At 43.4% G+C, this 22,808-nt stretch overlaps 2 protein-coding genes and 1 long non-coding RNA gene across 9 annotated transcripts in view; 1 reads left to right on the plus strand and 2 right to left on the minus strand.

Moving 5' to 3' along the window:
* SPIDR (scaffold protein involved in DNA repair) overlaps window positions 1-11,830 on the minus strand; it is a 202,194-nt gene extending 190,364 nt beyond the window's left edge. For all 6 annotated transcript variants that reach the window (XR_011092958.1, XM_068671720.1, XM_068671718.1 and 3 more), the window contains exons 1-4: window positions 11,680-11,830; window positions 4,023-4,178; window positions 2,961-3,039; window positions 1,315-1,497 (exon numbers count right to left, since the gene is read on the minus strand). Coding sequence is in view for 5 of the 6 variants with exons in the window: in XM_068671720.1 (XP_068527821.1) it covers window positions 1,315-1,497; window positions 2,961-3,039; window positions 4,023-4,178; window positions 11,680-11,694 (433 nt within the window). In the remaining variant the exon portion in view is untranslated. The remainder of the gene's footprint in view (window positions 1-1,314; window positions 1,498-2,960; window positions 3,040-4,022; window positions 4,179-11,679) is intronic.
* A 3,985-nt stretch (window positions 11,831-15,815) lies between these two features.
* Window positions 15,816-22,090, minus strand: LOC137851032 (uncharacterized). Its single transcript, XR_011092963.1, has 2 exons — window positions 21,865-22,090; window positions 15,816-19,466 (listed from the first exon to the last, which is right to left on the minus strand). It is a non-coding gene; the product is annotated as an uncharacterized lncRNA (long non-coding RNA).
* LOC137851029 (ethanolaminephosphotransferase 1-like) overlaps window positions 21,097-22,808 on the plus strand; it is a 55,174-nt gene continuing 53,462 nt past the window's right edge. Inside the window, exon 1 of one of the 2 annotated variants that reach the window (XM_068671724.1) lies at window positions 21,097-21,198. In XM_068671724.1, the coding sequence (XP_068527825.1) occupies window positions 21,142-21,198 (57 nt within the window). In that variant the 5' untranslated portion in view covers window positions 21,097-21,141. The remainder of the gene's footprint in view (window positions 21,199-22,808) is intronic. The other variant, XM_068671725.1, reaches the window with a different exon arrangement.

Here is a 22,808-nt window from a genome sequence, read left to right on the forward strand (position 1 = left end):
GTGGTGGTCTGTGTTTGTTGTTCAGTTGCATTAGATTTTCCAAGTTTACTTGTTTGGAATTAACTGTTTTAAGCAAACATGTCAGACCATGACCTTGAAGAGCTAAAAAGCCAATGTAAGTGAACATCTGCTATGAGTAGTAACCCCCAGAGCAGAACTGAAAAAAATAGTTGAAATGCAAACCAAACCTCTAAGCACACCACACGGAAGATTGTTTAGGATAAATTAATAGAAACAAACAAAAGAAAAGAAAAGCTTGGTGTCCCTGTCTGTATAATGTCTCAAAATAAAAATATGCATGACATATTTGTTGTTAGTAAACTGCACAATAAGGGACAAAAAAAGGGACAAGTGCAAGCCAATGCTGTTAATGGCAGGTTTGAAAGATTGGTGACCATTAGATTACAGTCTAGAAAGTGAATAGTCTTTCCATTCAAGAAGGAAAAAAATTAGGAATTAGAACAGACAACTATCAGATATATCAATAACAATATAAAATCTATGACAGAAACAAGGGTGAAAGAAGTAGGGAGACTGAGTATTTTAAACTCAAAGAAAGTGCACAACCAGAGCTACACACAAAGTCAGTCTATTCCTTTGCTCATCTCAGTGCTCTGTGAACACTTTGCCAGATAATGAGGATCTGAAGTTGTAACACTGAAGATCTAGCTGAAGTAGTCACAATGAAAATACTTCTTAACAAGTTCTAATGCAAATTAAATATCTTAATTTATATAACAGATCACACAAAGATTTCTGTCTTCAGCTGCACTTTTAATCAATTTCTCCTCATCAACCCCTGCTCTATGAAACTGAAAGTAGGCCCCAGGAACAAAAGTCATGGTTGCTTGCACAATCCAGCTAACAGAATACAAGGAATACTGTGTACTGAAATGAAAACTCATGCCACAGAAAATGATGCTATCTGCAGCTGCAAAGCCTACCACAGCTATTCAGTAAACGCAGACAGCAAGGGCAGAGGAAGATATTTACAACCCAGATGGAAATAACAGCACAGAAAGGGAAATGGAACAAATAAACCACAATATATTGAAAAAAAGCTAACACATTTTACTCTGGGTATAAACTGTTCAGGCATCTTCACTCTAAAGTTTAATTTTTTTTTTTTAATACATAAGTTATAGTAAGAGGTTATGCTATGCTCAAATGAAATTGATGAAAAACCCTCCAAATAATCTAATCCCATTTTGTTTAAATCATGTCATTTTGCCAGAATGACCTCAAGGTATTTTCATTACAGCACTTGAAGTTGTCAGAAGGTTCCTTGACAAATCTGCTTGTGTTTGAACTTACCTTCATCACTTCTGTCCTCTAACAATAAATCATGTCTGCTTTGTGACTTCTCTATTTTCTCAGTGAGGCTTTTTTTGCCGTGTAACCTTGGAATCAATGTTTTATTTTCATTATCTGAAAAATCGCTGCCACTAGAGGTCCATATTATGTCTTCGGCCTCCTTAGAGCTTTCAGCAGCAGATCCTATTAAAGAGAATTACAAAGTTTTAGATTGCTCTAGAAATGTAATATTGTTAAATTTAAAATCCTTAAAAATTAAGCTATATTGTTTTTGAACTGGAAAAAAGTCATCAGTTCTATCACCAGGCATCAGCAATTAACACTGGAACTTACATTTATTTCCTACACATACATGCATTAATCTCATTTTGATTCTCCAGGATAATTTTTTCTTTTTTATACAGAGAGGCTATCAATCAGTCCTTCAGCAGAGTTAGGACAAATAACGATTGTCTGACATACAGTTCTCTACACACAGACCTAATCCTCCCACATATGCTCTTTTAAAACCATAAATGGTTTAAATAAAGTTTGTCCTCAGATTCTGGGTATGGATTTCTCTCACTTTATACAACAAATAACAATTGAATAAAAGTACACCATCAGTAGAGATGACTTCCCAGTTGTGTCCTGAGAGAAAAAAAGTTTCAGGAGTAACAAAGAATAGCTATTAAATTTAAATTTCTCAGTTCAAAAACACAGAATACCTTTCTCCACAGTATTTAATAATGAAAGCAAAGAGAAAAGGTTTAATGCTTAGTAGCTGAGCATTCAGAATCAGTAATCGTAACAAAGCAGCAAATTCTACTTCTACTACCACAGCTTTTTAGGCAGATGGAAATTTAGACAATTAGTGGGGATTTGAAATAAGGCAGGGGGTGCAGAAGAGAAACACCTGCATCTCCTCCTGCCTGCAACATGAACACACACAGGTTATTTTCAGAAGTCTGGAAAAGCATAATTTTAAACCCCAAAAGGTCAACAAAAGGTTCTCAGTATTTTAACCCTAAGAGGCAGCTCTAGTGCTGCTGGAGCAAGTAGAAACAAAAACTGAAGAAAACACTGCCCTCTCTTTCTTTTCCTCTGGACTCGAAAAGTGAAAGAATTGCAGACAGTATTGTCCTTCCTCCTCTTTATTATGCCTAGAGTTCTTTTTTCAATCACAGTATTAAACAGATTCAGGTACATGTAGAAGACTGTGAAAGTAGGTTGACAACATCCTGTTTTACCATCTATTGCTTATACTTGGAAAATACGTATTTTTTCATGCCTGTCTGTCTCCAAGGAGAAGAGAACCATTTCACCCTCTATCTAGACAGTTACGGGTTGTTTTTCATTCCATTCTCTGAAAAATGTGAAGAATTTAAATATCCTGTTCCTGCTAGAACCCACGCTATATACAGCACTAGTGATACTCCCCAATCTGTTCAAGTGCAACAGCTTAAGTTCCTGTAGTTTTGCAGAACTGTCGCTCTAGGTAAAGAGAAGAGTCTAATCACAACAGCACCAAGACTGTGTCTCTTAACCAAAATTAGGTTCTAATTACAATAATAGAAGAAAATAAACAGTATTTTAAGCCAACTTCCAAAGGGCAAAACAAAGTGAAAGTCTTTCACAATGCTAAACATGAAATAACTGTAACATACCTGCTGCATCTTCAGCAGTTGCTAACAGTGGTCCAAGTTGCTTCTTGGTCTTTGATTTATAATCAGTAGGTCTTACTGACTAGAGAGAGAGAGAAAAAGAGATTTAATCACCAAGAAATATATTACTGATAATTTTAACACACAATATACTCAGAATTGTTATTATACACTCTCAACTTCACAAAGCAACTTCAGACAATTTTTTTTGTGTCCTACTACACTGCAATACCATGGGAACAGTAAAACAAAAACTCAGTTTTCATTGTTTTGGAAAATATAAACTTACTGTGAGTACAACAGGAATTACATCTAACCTTGTGAAGAAGAAAAGCCACTATTTTCAGAATTAAAATGTCAAAAGTGGGCAGGAAGCATAATAAAGCACGTGCCCTACTCAAGGGTTACAGAAAGAAGCATTCAGTGGTCCTGTCTCTGATTTTATTAAATCCCACAGGCTACACAACACTGACTACTCAGTACCAGAAAAAGAAGAATCAGTTGAAGATTACTTTCAGTACATAGCACTTTCTCACTCACAGCTGGATTAACATCTCAATTTATGACCAAGAAGACCAATGCAGATAAAAACACAACTTAATTTGATGTATCATTCAAAGCAGAATCTGTGAGGTCATCAAAAAGCAGAATTTCCTACAGTGAATTCATTGTTGCAAATATACTCAGATCTAACAAAAATTCTCCCAATGCAAGCTATTGTCATTTTATTATTTTTTTTAAAGGAAGATACAGTTCCCCATCCCAAATGGGAAGGATACAAAAGTAATTTAAGTGTAATATTGAACTTATCCAATTCCTAAGTACTATCTAGAACATAACATGTCAACATATGCCCTGAGAATTACACTAATAAGTGTAGACAATGCTCTTCAGTAGCCTAGCTTTCCATTATTGTCTACCTTGGCAGTTGTAACAATATGCTATTAACTGGGAAACATTACAATGAAAGGTGACATCTATCTTATAAGTCAGTCAAGTACAGAAACTGCTTTAACTGTCATTTTATATCTCTTTTTTGCACTGTTAAGTACACCAGCATTTTACCTCCAGCACAGACGTGCTCTGAAAGCCATCCCCACACCTAAGCCATGCGTTGGAAATCGAAGTAGAAGCCACTGATGTCCTGATATGGGATTTTTTCAGCTGTAAGGGTGTCTTGTCGGGGAAGGACATACATTCTGCATTCCAAAATCGCTTCCGCTATGAGGAGAAACAAACCCATTAAAAGCTTTGCACATGTAATGCTTAAGTGAAGTTTACTTAATATAAACATCCCCTTTTTCTGAATACTTGCAAACAAATTCCACTTTTAAATAAGATGGAAAAATTCTTGAACATCTGCAGACATTTTTTATGCAACACTGTAATAATGATAACCCTAACGTCATGGGTAAAATTACTCTCTGAGAAGCGAAATACTCTCTGGTAATCTATATTACATTTCCAGTATCTGTTAGCTGCCCAATGAAGCTGACAATTTCATCCTAAACAGGAACAGCTCAGTAAAATACATTTTAACTAATTAATTCCTTCACATCCACGTTTAGTCTGATTGAATTCTGTGCTACACAGGGAATCAGAGTAGATAATCAATATCCACCTCTCCATAAAAAAATTAACAAGCAAAGAAGACACCAAGAGCCCCTCACAGAACTCATTCAACTTTACTAATTACGCTTCTTTTTGTAACAGTTTCTCAGAAGTGGTAGATTAAGCATCACATTTTCCTTACATGCAATGCTGGAAGGAATTTGGACTACCAGGCAAGTTATGAAAACAAGGTCCTGATTAGCATCCAGAGCTAAGTTGATGCACTACATTTTGAAATTTGAGAACAGCTTAAGCTGTTATCTGTAAGATGCTACACCAGTTCACCCGTGTAAATCAAACTTGAGCACGATAAAGATCTCAGCACACCCTGCTACTGAAGTTTTAGAGTTAGAAAACTTTCACTCTATCTTCCTGAATGAGTCTTTCTCCTATTGATATAGTTTCTCTCAAGCCACTGAAGTTCTTACCCATATTTAAAAGCTACTTAAAGTTTTGTTAATCAGCACGTATGTTTTCAGCCAGGCTGGTCAATCAAGACTGTAACATACACTTAAAACAAACAGGTGGAAAAAAGTCTTGGGCAGCTTTCATCTGCTTTGTGACCGATTATGTGTACTCACTTCCTCTAGATCTTTTGAGTGCTGACAAGAACGGAATGGGCACATTCTCAAAGCATACAGTGAGCAGCATCTTGGTTCACCCCTCTGTGAAGTTAGCACGCTGGAGGGCAGGGATGCCATCCAGAGGGACCAGGACAGGCTGGAGAGGTGGGCCTGTGCAAATCTCATGAGGTTCAACAAGGCCAAGTGCAAGGTCCTGCACCTGGTTTGGGGCAAACCCTAAGCACACATACAGGCTGGGTGAGGAATGGATTGAGAGCAATCCTGAGGAGAAGGACCTGGGGGTGGTGGTGGATGAGAAGCTTGATATGAGCCAGCAACATGAGCCTGCAGCCCAGAAAGCCAGCTGTATCCTGCACTGCATGCAAAGAGGCATGACCAGCAGGCCGAGGGAGGTGACTCTGCCCCTTCACTCTGCTTTCTTGAAAGCCCACCTGCAGTACAGCCTTCAGCTCCTGGGCCCCCAGCACAAGAAGGACATGGACCTATTAGAGCAAGACCAGAGGAGGGCCATGATGACGATCAGAGGGCTGGAGCACCTCTCCTATGGAGAAAGGCTGAGAGAGCTGGGGTCATTCAGCCTGGAGAAGAGAAGGCTCTGGGGAGACCTTATAGCAGCCTGCCAGTGCCTAAAGGAGGCCTACAGGACAGCTGGGGAGGGACTCCGTGTCAGGGAGTGTAGGGATAGGACAAGGGGGAATGGATTTAAACTAAAAGAGGGAGATTTGAACTAGATTCTAGAAGGAAATCCTTCTTCCTGAGGGTGGTGAGGCACTGGCGCAGGCTGCCCAGAGAAGCTGTGGATGCCCCATCCCTGGAGGTGTTCAAGGCCAGGCTGGATGGGGCTTTGGGCAACCTGGTCTGGTGGGAGGTGTCCCTGCCCACGGCAGGGGGCTGGAACTAAGGGATCTTCAGGGTCCCTTCTGACCCAAACTATTCTGTGATTCTTGATAAGGGAAATATTAAGAATTGAAGCATGGCAAGGCCCATTTTTTGGTTCTTTGTCAAATCATAGCATGGTCTCGGTCCAGCCAGCCACATTTGCTTCATCTCCACATCCCCCTGATGGATGACTTCTGCCAGGCTAAGACCTAACAGCACAGCAGCAGTACATCAGTGCTCAAATTCACGCCATGGCTATGCTGGTTTAGTAGTAAGAGAGATCACCAAAGGGCCTGACTCTTCAAGCTTCATTTGAGATTCCTTACAGAAGTATCAGTAATGGTATCAGGCACATACACAGTGCTGCGCTACTTATAATCCCACTACAGATTACCCAGGGATACCCAGCCATTAATTTGGGTGCAGATTAAAACCCTTTATCACCTGGTAAAAAAGCAGGATTTTTTTTTTTAAAGTAATTACACTGAAGTGATTTGTATTCTTTGAAAAGGGGGATTGCAGCCAGCTTCTTTGTTAATTTTTGCTTTGTTCGTTCAGTTTCTTTTTCCATCCTGGCAAGCACTGGAAGACTTGCTTATGTATACACTTCCCCAGCTTCTAAAAGACTTTGCAAGATACATTTCGCAGACCAGAATTTGCAGTACATGGGAGACTAAAATGTGGTTCATCTAAGCATGCTTCTTAACCAGGACACTCCGGTTTTGAAGAATGTGCATCTGTGCCAGTAAGACCACTATGAGCTGCTCACGGGTTTACAATATGCTACTTCTGATGGTCAATTAAAAGCAGAAGCAGTTACAAACAAATGGAAAAAGCCACACAAATGCATGCACAAAGTTACATAAAACAGGCTTTGTAATGAATTTCTATTGTTGGGAAGCCTTATAAACACAGAACTAGAGAATGACTCTCTGGTAAGTTTCTCATCCATGTTGTCCTTTAAAAATAAATCATTAAATCCCTTTTCACAGAAAATTCCTCTACACTATGAATATCAAAGGAAGCAAAAAAAAAGAGCATGGCCTAAGAGGCATGGCAGCTCATGTAGGGCCAGCGTTACATCAGTTGACCATTGCCAAGGTTCGGAAAGGCAATGCCATATAAAAACCAGGAAGGATAAAAGCTTCGTGTTAACTCCCTCTCCCTAGGGAAGAGAATTTCGGGTGCATATGGAAAGGGCACGCTTCTAGTTGACTCTTACTAGAGTTATTTAATCCTCCCCTTCTCTAGCCTGGATTAAGATGGGCTGGGCAGATTTTCAGGGCAGCGCTGCGGGGACATCTCAGTGCAGAAGGTCTCATGACAAACCAGAAACAACCGGAGTCCTGCCCCATGCTGCTTGCCCCTCTGCCTGTCCATTTCACTCGCACTTGGCCCTCAGGCTCTGTGCAGATGTAGCAACAAGGGACTAAATGAAAAGAAAGTTCATTTGGGAAGAAGCACCAGTTATCTGCAGCTGGCTCAGCAGCCAAAGAAAGCACATGGGGACCAGTGGGACCACTCCAGCAGCTACTCAGCAACGTCAGCTCAACTATGATCTGAAGGGATGTCAGCACTGCCGACAGCTCTGGGTAATTACCCCTCGTCTCACCACATCGTGCTCCAAAGGCACAGGAAAATGGTAAGAGTTGCTCCTATCACTGCCCAGAAGTTGATAGCTGTTAGAGTCAACAAGAAAAGTGAAAACTGGTCCTAAAGTCCCAGAACAGAAAGCAAAGAAACACAGCCTATACGTAAGATGTTCAACTCTAATAAATTTCTGGCAAACACCGTTTGGAGGGAAGAGAAAGATAAGGCGATTTTTCATACAGGCAGCAGTGACTTACAGGCCTGTGCCTCTAAGGCAGATATATTTCCATCATTTAACAGATTCTTTAAAAAAAATAAATTAAAACCCAATAACCTAAAGACAACTCCCCTCATTCCAAACTCTTTGACAATGAACTCTCTCCATGCAAGCGTTTGACGTTAACCCTGGAAATTGGACCTACAGTTTCAACCCACAGATACTGAGGAGAGAGCCTGTCACAGCACTGGGTGCAAACATATATATAACATATGTAAATATGGATGTCCGTGTGCACACACGGGTATGTACGTGCATACATACATATATAAATCGTTTTTAGAACAAAAATGTTATGTAAGAAGCATATTTCAACATGCATAAAGTAACATTTACATGCACGTGTGAACATAAAGCATAGAAGCATTTGTCATTAAAAGGATGTCACATGAACACTACCCAGCAGCAAAAGGTTAGATGTGCATAGATGCAAAGCTACAAGACAAGAGCGAGCTGGGAACAGGCCCACGTGGCCTCCGCTTGGCTCTGGGTGTTTGGGTGCTGTGGCCATGCTCATGGCCAGGAAGGCACCGTCCCCCTCAGCTCTGCCAGCTGTCCCTGCAGAGCTGCAGTGCCTCGCACCTTGGTGCAGGGAGCTGCCATCTCCAGGTCTCTGCCACAGGAACACATCAGCCGGCACACCCCAGAAATGGAAAGTTTTAAAGGGTTTTTGCTTCCGCCCCAGCCTGCTTCAAGGCAGCTAATAAAGTAGTGTTTCAAGAAACTTGCTTCTCTCATTAATAAATATTTCTAACAAAGCTGATCCAAAGGACATGCTGTTCCTCAAGAAATGCAGCACCAACAGTGAGTTCTCTTAATCTTGAGTAGCAAGGTTAATCACAATCTTTTTCCTCTGGCATTAAAATGGGACACAAAGCATATCTTGTGCAATTTATTAGTTATGCATGAAATGTCTAAACCCAAGATATTGGTATAAATAGATAAAGCACTGAATGGGGCTCGGAAGAGCTAGATCACCTAGATCTGGTGCATCTCAGTTATCAGGACGCATTACAGAACAAAGTCACGCAGATTCTTGTGGATTGCATGGAGTATCTGGAGACAAAATATGTACTCTTTAATTTTAACTTTAAAAAAAGGTGAGGCTAGGATGGCTACTTTGTGCAGATGTTGTCTGCTGGTCTCTGCTCATGAAAGCATTATATTTTGTCTCTGGAACAATTTCTTCCATCTCTGGAGCAATTCCTTCCAACTACTGAAAAACATAAATTACCGTTGCTGGTGTCAGTGGAATTAGGATCAAACCCTCCACGCCAAAGGCACCAAAAGTAATCCTTCATTATTCCTGCATTACTCCTGTAGTTATTCCCAGTTAGATAAAGGGTCAGATAGCTTACGTACGCAGTGAGGAAAAGGGAAACAATGAAAATTCAATAAATTGATAATGAGCATACAAGAGACTATTAAAAGTATAGGGTTGGAAGGCTGGTGCTGATTTTTGGAGAGATGGTGGTATCTAGCACATCTCCACTCAATTAAACTCTATACTGTTATTTTTGCCAAATATTTGTTAAACAGAAGCACCCCAGAAGCTGTCTCTGGGAGCATATGTTGAAAGACTTCTCACTGCACAGCCTTTACACACCAGGCAATCCCACTTTCTTGGGGCTGTGATACCAAAGGAACCCCCAGGAAAGCATTGCCTAGCACATTTCCTACCTCACATGCAAGTGGTGTTTCTTTGACACTTCACCTTCTTAACACATAAAAAGCAACATAAGCTGGAGGACAACAACCAAGCATATAAATGTTTTGCTATGGGAACTCCTCCTGCTGCTGAGATGCAAATCCAGAAATTGGTCATATCACTTAAACATCACTAAAAGCATTCAAACACAATTATCACATTATTCCCTAACACAGAACAGAACAACAAGTAAAGTGCTAAAAATTTTAGTTTTATTTTCATGAGAATTTTTGTGTTTAGTTATTTAAAAACTAACACTTCTGAAGGGAACACTCACAGCAAAGCACACAGCAATACCAAACACTGACCAACAGCCGTCCTCTTCTTTCACTTTTGTCCTAACAGTCTTCACAAAAGTGCTCACAAATTAAAAGGAGTCCCTTTAAAAGCCCAGTTTTAAGACAGCATGAAACTGTATTTGACAACATGCATCTCATTTTCAGATAAACTCAGCACTCACGTCACCGAACTCACAGAATCACAGAACCATCTATGCTGGAAGAGACCTCCCAGATCACCAAGTCCAACCTCTGACCTAACACTAACAGTCCCCACTAAACCATATCCCTAAGCTCTACATCTAAACGTCTTTTAAAGACCTCCAGGGATGGTGACTCCACCACTTCCCTGGGCAGCCCGTTCCAATGCCTAACAACCCTTTTGGTAAAGAAGTTCTTCCTAATATCCAACCTAAACCTCCCCTGGCACAACTTCAGCCCATTCACTCTCATCGTGTCACCAAGCACGTGGGAGAGAGAACAGACCCAACCTGTACAGACCAACTCCTGACAGCATAGCTACTGTTTCCAGCACCTGGCTGGAAAACAAATTTTTCATTAGTTTGAAATACTGAAACATCTTGGCACTTTAAGCCTCCTAGTAAAGATTTAAATAAAGGGTGCATTTTTTCAAGTTAAGATTTTTTTATTCCTATGATAAACAGCATTTTTTATTTTCTAAAGTCAACTTGCAAGAATACAAATGACCGCAACTGAGAAGGGATCTCATCAAGTCGTCACAATTCATTAAATAAATGCTGAGCTGCAAGACCACGGTCACAGTGACCTGGCATACCTCCTTCTACATTGTCAGCACGCACTTCAAAACAAAAGAAAGATATTTTTTTTCCAATATACTTTTCTTGATGTGTGGAATCAATATTTTTTAGAAGTTTTAAGCCCCTTATGTTTATGATTTTTTACTTCTGCTAACTAGAGGGTAATACTATTGACTGGTACATACGTATACGTGCATGTACCCCCCTAGACAAGTATACTATTTGAACATCAGTTGTTTGTTTTAAATCTATACACTGTTACATAAGCATCAGTATGAATTATGTGCTTACACTGAAGAAAAAAGCCCTTGTGGTATTGAAATGCACTTTTTATTCATGAAATGCACTTTTTATTCATAACTTGGTGCCGAGCTGTTGTTCAGACAGAAACCCACACTCTATAAAAGCGATCAGAACTGAAGTATTTTAGAAAAGCTGTCACAAAATTACCCAACATATTATGACTGTGTCCTGTATAGCTCAGGTTAGTTTCATTTTTTCAAGTGGCTTAATTAATGGAGTTAATTACGCAAATGGAGAGGACCCCTGCCTCCGCATTAACTCGGTGTGCCTTTCGCTGAAGCAGGAAGGCTGTGCACAAGCTGAATTATTATTACCCAAGGCTGCCACCACGCTGCACCACGCTCCCGCTGCGCCCTGCCTGCTCTGTGCCGTTCTCACAGAATTATTTCTAGGTTGGAAGAGACCTCAAGATCTTCGAGTCCAACCTCTGACCTAACACTAACAGTCCCCACAGTAACTTTTAACAAGCTCCGCACCGCCGGCTGTCCCGCACCACGAGTTTATTGTGAGCTTTGTGACATTTCTCCTCTAAAAACGGAGCCGAAGCGCGGCTCTGCCAGCCCCGCACGGCGCCGCCAGGCAGCGCCTCAGGCCCCGCAGCCGCCGCCCCGAGCTCCCCGCTGCAGCACCCGGCGGTTGCAGCCGTTACTGACCGTTAGGGCCGTTAGCCCCTCGCTCCCCCCCCCCCCCGCCGCCGCCGCGCGCGCAGGTACCTTCCTACTGGGCATCGCCCCCGCGGCCACGTCCGCGGTCACGTGGTGGGGGAGCCCGAGGGGAGGGGCTCCGAGGAAACCCCTCGGCACGGCCCGGCCCGGCCCTTTGTAGCTTTGGCGCCACGGGAACCGCCGCTTCTGATTGGACGGGCGCGGCGGAGCGCGGGTGACGTCACGGGGGGTGTGGAAGGAAGAGTGGGAGGGTGGCTGCGCGCATGCGCTGTGCGGCGGGTGAAGCGGGAAGGGAAGGGAAGGGAAGGGAAGGGAAGGGAAGGGAAGGGAAGGGAAGGGAAGGGAAGGGAAGGGAAGGGAAGGGAAGGGAAGGGAAGGGAAGGGAAGGGAAGGGAAGGGAAGGGAAGGGAAGGGAAGGGAAGGGAAGGGAAGGGAAGGGAAGGGAAGGTTGTACAGAATTTCATCTGGAATTGTGTTTTCTGCATGGTCCTGAGCAGTTCAATTAGTCTAATAGTGCTGCTGTTAAGAAAGCATAATAAGGAATAATAAGACAATAATAAACAGTCTTTGTTAAAATACATTTATATCTCACAGCATAACTGCTTAGAGTTTGTAAAGCATGTGTGTTTTGATAGCAGACGCTGCATGACTGTGATTTTTATTATTAAGCCCTAATTACATATATACATGTCTACAGTTTACAGTTTGTGTTTTTTCCAAGGCACCCTGTGGCCAATACTCATCTCCCATTCCATTTATGAAACTAACGCTAATTAAAGTGGATTTCTCAAGAGGAGGAGAGCCAGAAACATCATCATCCACAATTCATGCTGCCTTTGATTGTTATGTTCAAAACAGAGTTAAAAGCTGTATGGTCTCATACTTCCGAAACTTCGCAGTATTTCTTCTCCAGTTACCAGATTGACAAATGAATTCTATTATACACCATCAAAGTGGTTTTCTTTGATATTTGTAGAGGTATGTTACTGCGCTGTTCAGCTGAATGTTCTATGTTAGAGCTAAATCACAGAAATACTTGGACCACAGAAGTCTAGTCAGCTCAGTGAGTCTGTTATTTTTTTCTATACATACTCTTCTTCTGAATATTACAAGATACTCACATCTGTGAGGAACATATTTCTTTTGAATTCTGAGAAGGTGATCTAATCAATAGATTTCCTTAATTTGTTTTAATGTTCTTCATAATCTACTAGAATGACATGGAAATAGAGGAAATGGGTCAAAACCAACCAAACAAACAAACAAAAAACAAACAAACAAACAAAAAGCTATATACTATGAATTAAAATAGAAATGATTGATTTTAAAATAATGTTTCTGTGGAGAGAGAGAAATGGATGCTTAGCTTCCTCACAAAAGTTTTAAGAAGCTTCATAGTACTCATACATTATTTTTCAAGTCCATTACATTTTTTGTGAGTTATTGACTGATTGACTGTTTATGTGCTCAAGATCAAAGTTGCTGCTGTTCAGAGAACATTAAGATACATACCTTTTTATTTTGGTGCATTAAAATTCTATAAAAATCTAAAATTCTGTTATTAATAGCATTTTATTTCTTTAGTAAAATCTGGAAACGCATTTATTTTTCTGTGGTGCTTTTGACTGCATGGATGTTTTTAAATCCACGTATAGAAAGAACTCTCTCAAAGAAACAAATATATTTTATACAAATTAATCAGAAGATAAGGAGGCTTAAATTGCTGAGGCTGGAAGAACGTGTTTATATTGATTGAATGTGCCTGTTCTTCATTCTATCGGGGGGTTATGGATTTATTTCCTCTTATGAAGCATAAAGTTACAACTCTAAAAGCTTTCCAGCATATAAAACTTGCAAGGACAATGTGAAATTCAAACACAGAGGAAGATGTTTGGTTTGAGTCATTTCCTTTGTGAAGTTTTAAAAGTCACAAATATCCCAGCCACTTAATTGGGATGAGATTGAGGAGAAAAAAAATCATTAAGTATTTTATAACCCATGTTTTAGGGTCAGATGGATTTTTATGACTGTAACACGCAATAGAGGATCCCAAGGTCAAGCCTAGATCAAAGATAGGTCTCCAGACTAGATCAAAAATAACATTTTCTTCTGCAGACTGTTGCAGTTTGGTGATTTCCAGCTTTCTAAGGTTTCCTAGGAAACGACATGCAAAACTTCAGATTTTTTAATCCCAAAGCTGTGGCATCTGTTCTGCTGTAAATTAAATTGTGTCACTGCCCAGTACAATGCATGGCTATGCCAAGACAAGGTGTAGACTTGTGAAAAAAACCTCGGGGGCTGCCAGATTTTAGCAAACCACATGCAGTCAAGTTCATACATTCATGCAAATTAAAAATTAATAGTTGCTCATTTGAAAACCGGAAGCAAAAATAGACTAAATGAATCAACATATCCCTGAAGAAATGAAGAACAGGGCGGACACGGGGCTCCACAGAGCTGTCATGCCACCCATCCGGTGTGCGCTGTGTGGAGATGGCTGGCCGTTCTGTATCTTTTCCACGTGTTTCTTCGTGTTCTGTGCTGTAAAAGAAATATGAGTAAGTTGTATATGGGTCAGCTGTGTGCCTTGGCAGCCAAAAGGGCCAACCTTCTCCTGGAGTGCATCAAGCACAGCACTGCTAGCTGGTCAAAGGAAGGGATTGTCCTCCCACTGTGTGCAGTTTTGTGCATCACAATATAAGTCATAAAACTATTAGAGAGTATCCAAAGAAGGGCTACAAAGATGGTGAAGGGTCTAGAGGGGAAAATGTATGAGGAGCGGCTGAGATCCCTTGGTTTGCTCAGCCCCGAGCAGAGCAGGCTGAGGGGAGGCCTCATGGCGGCCTGCAGCTCCCTCACGAGGGGAGCGGAGGGGCAGGCGCTGAGCTCTGCTCTCTGGGGACAGCGACAGGACCCGAGGGGACGGCATGGAGCTGGGACAGGGGAGGGTCAGGCTGGGGGTTAGGGAAAGGGTCTGCACCCAGAGGGTGGTCGGGCACTGGGACAGGCTCCCCAGGGCAGTGGTCGTGGCACCGAGCCTGCCAGTTCAAGAAACATTTGGGCAACATTCTCAGACACATGGTCTGATTTTTGGGTGGTCCTGTGTGGAGCCAGGAGTTGGATTCATTGATCTTGTGGGTCCCTCCCAACTCGGGGTAGTCTAGGGTTCTGTAATTCTTCTATGAAGTCTCTGACAGTACTTGTCTGCATTATGCAAGATATCTCTGTAGTTTAACAAAATAAACACAAATAAAATACGACTCTCAAAACTAAAACTGAGCATCTATTATCAAATCTACTTCGGTTTGGCTTGAACACACACACACAAAAAAAAACCAAAAAAAACCAAAAAAAAAACAACACAGGCTTATGTTCTGAGATTGAAAAAAATGGCACTTTTTAAAGGTCAGTCATTAGACTGGTTTACTCCCACCAAAGTCTAAAGCTCTTCCTGCTAATTTAATTCAACAATATTTTAAAATTATTTAAGTATGATAAAACTGTTCTTTATATTTTCTAGTAACTTTAGAAATTTCTCTTTCATGTCCAGCATTACTACTGCTTCAGCATGGCTGGTTTTATCACATTTAGGCATGTCCTCGTGTTGAACACTTTGCATAGACGCTGAAAAACATTTAAGTAAAGCCCTGTACAAGGAAGAGTATATTGGAAAGGGGATGGGGGACTGCTAACTGTCTGCAGTCAAGAAGATCTTGCCAGTTTGAAAAAGGTTTTTTTAAGCACCATTTAAGCCCAGCATTTTTTTGGTGCTGAGGAAAAGGCAGTGAGTGGCAAGTATTCAAGGAGGTTAGCTGCTCCCCAGGAGACTGAAAAGAGCTGGAGCAATCCAAGTGGAGCGGGGAACAAGGTAAGCAGGTCAGCACTGTGGGCAGCTGGGTCCAGGCTTTTCCACCAGCATACTGAAGGGAGCCAGACCACAGCCGGGCTCATGCCCTGCCCTGTGACTGTCCTTGCTGCTTGATTGTCAGCAGGCTTCCTGGCCTGGTTTGTGCCCCTGCCAGCTGGCATCTTCCCAAGCAGTGCCCCTGGCAGTGTTTAGGAGGTAGCACAAGCCAGGATTTGTTTTCGGTAGGCAGCACGGATGAGGCTGCCCTGTCATGGAAGAAGAGAGTTTCGTTGTACTGCACAAGATGTACCATGTCATTTGCTCCCAGAGCATGCAAACAGGTTCAAGCCTGTTCTGTTTATTAGGACAGTATGTTGACCAGTGACACTTCATGTGGTATTTTGTTTAGGACTTTTTCTTTCTTCACCGTGGCAACGTGGAGAAAACATCTGAGGACCTGCAGGGATGGAGGTAGAGGAAACAAGGATTAGGCTTGTCTGTTTAAGGAGTCCACCGTGGTGATGAGTCCCATGGGCTCCCCTCAGGAGTAGCTTCAAGTTCCAAAATTTGCCATAATTGAGCTAAGAACCAAAAGGTACAGCCCTGCCACTACCTACATTTTCCCAAACCAAGATGCTACATTTTTCCTGTTATTTGTCCTATCTTCTTTAACCATCTATCTTCACCACATGCTTACTTATAAGCCTGCTTTGCTCCAAGTGTAGGATTTTCTTAGTGCTACAAACAGTCTGGAACTGGGAAGCCCTGCCTTGCTGTAGAGCAAGTGACCGTCATCTATGCAGAAAAGCTTAAGGTCCCCTAAGGGGCCTTTTTCCCAGTAGGGGTCTGCCTTCATGGAGCTTGTCTGCCCATGGGCAAGCTGAAACTGCAAATGGACAACTGGCTTAGGAACTGATACATCACCTTTTGTGGGGAGATGCGATCATTTTCTAGGATGCATTTCTAATGTTAGGCTAAACGGGGTACAGACCAGGAGAAGGTTAAAGGGAGCCTGAAACTTAAATTGGGCCTCTAAACTGATTCTAGACATGCTGGAACAGCCTTCTCCTTTTGCAGCATAGACACCTTGAATATTAACATGCCATGATTTTGTGGTTTTTGTGTTTTTCAGTTTCTATCTGCTTCCATTATGGTATACTTGTTTGCTTACTTCTTTGCTTTTTGCTAGAACATGCAGTAACGGGGGGAGCAGGAGGTCCCGTATGTTACACATTTTGGGGAAATCTGAGGTGTCCCACACTGCTCCCGCCTCATCTGTTCCTCCCAGTACATTAGTTCCTTCCTTGCCTGCTTTGGCTGCTGATTATTTTGGGGTTGCTTTCTGCCTGATTTCTCTCTACTTTTCCTTATCTTCTTAAATGTACCATTAGATGTCTTTTAGATAAAGGCTATTGCATTGTAGGCAGCTTTAAGCTGGGGAATAAAAAAAAAAGTGTCATAAATTACTAAATCTGAACTTGCCATACTAGCTGTTCTCCCTATACAAGAAACCCCATTATAACTTGTAATAAAATGAAAACTGAAAGCCAGATACTCATTCTAAGCCATCCTGAGCCCTCATCTCTCTTCCTGGCATTTTAAATGTAACTTGTCTTGATTTGTTTCCTTCTTTCCTTTTTTTCTTTTTTTTTTTTTTTTTCTTTCCTATTTTCTTTTTCTTTTTTTCCTTTTCCTTTTCCTTGTTCATTTATTTTTTCATTTTTTCTTTCGTTCGTTCTTTCATTCTTTCATAACATTTGTATCTGTAGAACTGTTATCCTTTTAAACATTTTTTTTGCATCTACTAGTGGTACAATGTCTGCTCTTTCAAAATAATAAATCATTGTTTTTCTCTCAGTACTACACATCATTAGTAAACAGCACTGAAGACCTGGGAATTTCCCTACTAATTTCCCCAGACTCAGATCTGGCTTTGAATTATTTCTCCCTGAGCTGCAGAAAGCCCTGTTGGGGTCATTTCCTCAGTAAAGTCTGAACTGTCACAAACATTCCAGCCAAGGTTTTTATAAAACTCAGGCTTTTTCTACAATGAAAGTTAACTGTGCTCTGATTTGGGCATTTGTCTTAATGCTTGTCTCACCCATACTTAAGCTCATTTCCTTTTGGTTGTGATACCCACCTGCTGGTGCCACTTAGAGTTCCCTTTTCCTCAGGCCCCAGCTCATTAATTTTCCAGAAACGTGACCAGGGAATGTGCTACAGCACTAAGGCTGCTTTCTTTGTTTTTCCCACAATCATGCATGTTGGACAGCCAGCTTGGACTATAGCTGTCTGGAAAAGCACTCTAAAACATCTCAATTTGAAAAAAAAAACACCATGGGATAAGCCTCTAAATATATCACAGAATCATACAATAGCTGAGGTGGGAGGGAACCTCTGGAGGTCATCTGGTTCAACACGTCTGCTCAAACAGGGACACCTAGAGCAAGTTGCCCAGGACAAATGTCCAGGCAGCTTTTGAAGACCTTCAAGGAGAGAGAGCCCACAATTTCTTTGGGCAACCTGTGCCAGTGCTCTGTCACCTGCACAGGAAAGAAGTGCTTCATGATGTTCAGACTCCTGTCTATGCTCATCGCCTCTTGTCCTGGCACTGGGCACCACTGAAAAGAGCTTGGCTCCATCTTCTTTGTACCTCCCTTCAGGTATTTATAGACACTGATAAAATCCCTCTTCAGCCTCCTCTTCTCCAGGTTGAACAGCCCCAGCTCTCTCAGCCTCTCCACATAGGAAAAGTGCTCCAGTTCCTTCATCATCTTGGTGGCCCTACCTTGGAACCTTTCCAGCATGTCCAGGTCTCTCTTGTACTGAGGGGGTGCAGAACCAGACCCAGCACTCCAGGTGTGGTCTCACCAACACCTGAGTAGAGCAGACTGATCACCCGTCTTCACCTACACAGCCCTCCGGTGAGCCGGCCACTTCCCCCAGTTTTGTGTTGTCTGCACATTTACTGAGGGTGCACTCCACCACACAGTCCAGATCATGAATGAATATTCTAAACAAGGCTGGACCCAGTATTGACCCCAGGGGTACTCCACTCATTGCTGGCCTCCAAGAAGACTTTGTGCCGCTGACCACTACCCTGTGAGTCTGGATGTTCAACCAGTTTTCAATCCACCTTACTGTCTGTTCACCCAGTCCAAACTTGAACAGCTTCTCTGTGAGAAGCTCATAGGGGATGGCAGCAAAGAGTTTAATGAAGTCCAGGTAGACAATATCTGTGCTGACTACTCCTGATGATTTTCTTTTCCTTCATGTGCCTGGGAGCAGTTTCCAGGATTAGCTTAGGTTCCATCATTAGGTTCCATCACCTTCCCGGGGATGAAGATAAGGCTGACTGGCCTGTAGTTCCCTCGGTCCTCCTTCTGGCCCTTCTTGAGGGTGGGAGTGACATTTACTTTCCTCCACTTTGAGCACTTCTCCCAGTTGACACAATTGAACAAAGATTACAAGGGTGGCTTCATAATCACACCTGCCAGTTCCTTTAGCACTCATGGATGCACCCCATCAGGGCCCATGGGTTTATGAATGTCCTCAGTTTGCCCCAAATCACGGAAGTTTCTTAAATCAATGACTAGCACTAACTTCCACAGTTTTCTCAAATGTAGTATTACTTATGTCGTGGCTTGTTCTGTGATGTTTCATGCCCAGTCATTAGCCTGTTTCCCTCTGCTCAGTATAGCAGAGTAAAACTGCCTGCTTTGATGTGGTGATTAGCAGACAGAGAACATGCTGAGGTGTAAATTCATGCAATTGCGTTGTTACACATAGGCAGTCTCTTGCATTCTCTGGTTAGTGGAGTATTTGCCCCCCTTTTGTTATTATTATTATTATTTTTAAAGTGCTTATCAGCAAGATAGTTTTCAGGGAAGAACGGGAAATATAGCTTGTGCTCTGTAACTACTATATATATCTTCTATATCAGTATCTTCCTGATGGCAATTCTTCTTTTTAAGATGCACTTAGAGGTCTGCAGAGAGAAAAAATAGTTTGTGAACTCATAGCTTTCAAAAAGCACGTGCCTTTTCTACCACTGTCTATCACACTCCTCACAGTTGTTCTGTTACATTTCTGCTTTCATGTTTGAGGCTTATGTGTGTTTAAGTTGGAAAATGAAAGCGATAACTAGAAAATGGTTGGGTCAGTTTTGGCAACCTACTTGCATAAAAAAATCTCTGTTGACTATGGCAGGGTCTCTTCTCAAACACCCATGTAAATTAATTCAATAACATGATACGACTTCAAAACACGATAGTAACACTGAGAGGTGAAAGGAATCCCAAATCAAAATCTAGTGTATGAGTGCACGTTCATTTCAGGAGTTGGTTCCTGGAAGTTATTGGATCCAAATACTTTAGCTTTCCTAACTGGAGTCAAGCAGTAACTCAGTAATCTGAAGCTCAGTACTTAAGTTTTGGTTGTTTCCAAGAGCTGAAGTTGGAAGAAAACACTGCTATTAGAAGCAGTATGTGGATGTAAGAATGTCTCAAATGATTAATGTGTAATTAATAATAGAGAACAATTGTATACTGTTTGCACTTAGCTATTTTAACTTGTGTATAATTCCTATCAAACCTGCAGAGCTTGTAAAATAACACTGGCTCTCACAATACATTAGGTGCCTGGAAGCACTCACAGGCCCTGAGTAATGGATGTTAATTGATTTTGTTTCTGGATAGATTCCCTTTGGTTAATGGGATCTCAGCCGTGATGTGCATGATTTCAACTCTCCATCGAATAGCGTGCAGCAAAGGTAACGCAAGGTGTCAAGCCATATGCTCGCAGGCATTCGCAGCTGAAAGGCGGCTCCACGTTTCTCCACAGCCCCTTGCCCACAGCAATGCCTCCCTTCTCTGGGAATCAGCAGGAATCACAGAATTGTTTAGGCTGGAAGAGACCTCCCAGATCACCTAGTCCAACCTCTGACCTAACACTAACAAGTCCTCCACTAAACCATATCCCTAAGCTCTACATCTAAACGTCTTTTAAAGACCTCCAGGGATGATGACTCCACCACTTCCCTGGGCAGCCCATTCCCATGCCTAACAACCCTTTCGGTAAAGAAGTTCTTCCTAAGATCCAACCTAAACCTCCCCTGGTGCAACTTTAGCCCATTCCCCCTTGTCCTGTCACCAGGCACGTGGGAGAATGAGCAGCACAGCAGGCTGGTGCGGATCTCTGGTGCAGGTGCTTGAACAGAGTTTAAGAGGGTTGGACCAGATGATCTCAGAGGTCTTTTCCAACCTCAGCGATTCTGCGAGAGAGGCAGTCCGCGGGCTGTTGCTTGCAAAATCTCCACTCCTCAGTATCGCTGGTTTCTAAAGCACACCAGTTTAAACGATGTGGCACATCCTACAACCGTGGCGCATCCTACAACCACCGCACCTGCAACGCGGAGCCCAGAAAGAACCAGTCAGCCAGAAAACCACTTTCAGGGCCCACCAGCAGGCCACTTTCAGTGCCCACCACCACAACGCCCCCAAAACCACAGCCACAGGGGGAGACGAAGGGCTGTGCGAGACCCACCAGCAGGGGGGCAGGCGCCAGGAGCCGCCCCCGGTGCCCGCCCCTGGCGGCCCGGCCCTTCCCCTCCCTTCCCCTCCCCTCCCCTCCTCTCCCTTCCCCTCCCCGCCCGCTGCGTTGCGATGTGGCGGCGGCGGTATGTCAGCGCCCGGCAGCTGGACGGCTTCCGACACTACAAGGTACCGGGGGCACGCAGGCAGCCGGGATGCAGCCCCCCCGCCCCGCTCCGTGCAAAGGGACGGGGGCGAGCAGCGGGTGTGCAGCCTGGAGGGGGTGCCCGCCGGGCGCCGTGCGCGGCCGCGGGGTGGGAAAGGCAGGGAGGGGGGAAAGCTGGGGGTAAGGAGGCTGAAATAAACCTCCCGGCTGCAAACAGCAGGCCTGCGGGATTCAAGCCGTCAGGTGTCTGGTGAAGGGTTTCGATTTACCTGTTAGGTTTACCCTGCTGGGTTTACCTGCAGGTGTGTGCGGTGATACCCGGGTTTCGTTCCCAGGACGCAGCCCCTGCCTTGCAGGGTGTGTTAGTGGGGCTGCAGGTGGCCGGGATGTGCAGTGCCACCCTGCTGCCATACCTTCACCCCGTGCCCTGGCACAACCACGGGGGATGCACACCATCCACCAGCCAACCTTGTATTTTAGGCTCTGTTTCCCAAAGCTCCTCCACCTTGCGCTCCCCACGCTTCTTGCTTCCAGCACGCACCCTGCCAGCCTTCCCTGCACCTCCTCCTGCTCCCCTGCTCGCTGCAGAGGGCCTTATCTGGGAGCAGCCGTGCTTGCGAGAGCCTCCGCAAGGTCGCTTACCAGCAGCAGCAACTGGTTGTGCCAGCAGCTTGTTAAAATTCACTAACCTGTCTGGGCGTCTGCCGTGCCAGGGGGATAAAACGCGCTGCAGGCTGCATCTGGCTGCTGGCTCCGAGTTGTGCAGGCCCCTGCTTGAACGGCGGAGCCACGCTCTCGACTGAGGTTGCCAGAGGAAAAATAACAGGCTATTTTTAGCCTAAACAGACATAATAGTTTGGGGATTAACTCGCCTAAAACGTTTTGAGTGTGTAGTGCAAATGCAAGGAATTTGTGTTACGTTCTTCCTTATCACTTGAGTAAAAGTAGCTGCAAACACATGCAGTTGGGAAAGAAGTGTAATGCCATCTTCTTTTAAACTCATAATCTCTGCATACTACTTAAGAATTGCAGGGCGAATCATTACCTGAACACAGAATCTCACATTGCAACATTTTAGTTGAGTATATTCAGATTACTTTGGTTTCTCAGGAGCGCTGGAAAATCTGTTGGCAGTTTTCTTAACCAAAGGAATCAGCCAAAGTGCTTGAGAAATGTCTGTTGAACTGTGCTCTGAAACACTAGGGTAAGTACAGGTTTTAGAAAAGCGAGATCAGACAGTGACTTCTCTTTTATCTCAGGTGGCTCGGGACTGGGACATTGAGAAGTCCATAAACCCAAATGATGCAGGCTACACCCCGAGAAACACAACTGCGTGCGTGAGGTCAGCGCCGCTGAGCTGGTGGGGTGTCTGCACCACCTTCCTGGCGCTCCAGGTTGCAGGAAAAGGTGGCAAAGCAGGCGATGGCAGCTCTGCCCCTGAGCTGCCCTGCCTGTTCCTGGAGTGCAGCTCACAGTGGGTTAAAGCCCTTGGAAAATGCAAGGGGAATGCAGCCAGGAGAGGCAAGGAGAGCTAATCACTGTCACCATCTCCTCTCCACCTCCTCTCCTCTCCCTCCCATGCCCAGGGCTGCTGCCACAACCACTGCTTTGTTCTCACCCCTCCCAGGCCTGA

Source organism: Anas acuta, chromosome 2 (genome assembly GCF_963932015.1).
Source record: "Anas acuta chromosome 2, bAnaAcu1.1, whole genome shotgun sequence".
Lineage (NCBI taxonomy): Eukaryota > Metazoa > Chordata > Aves > Anseriformes > Anatidae > Anas > Anas acuta.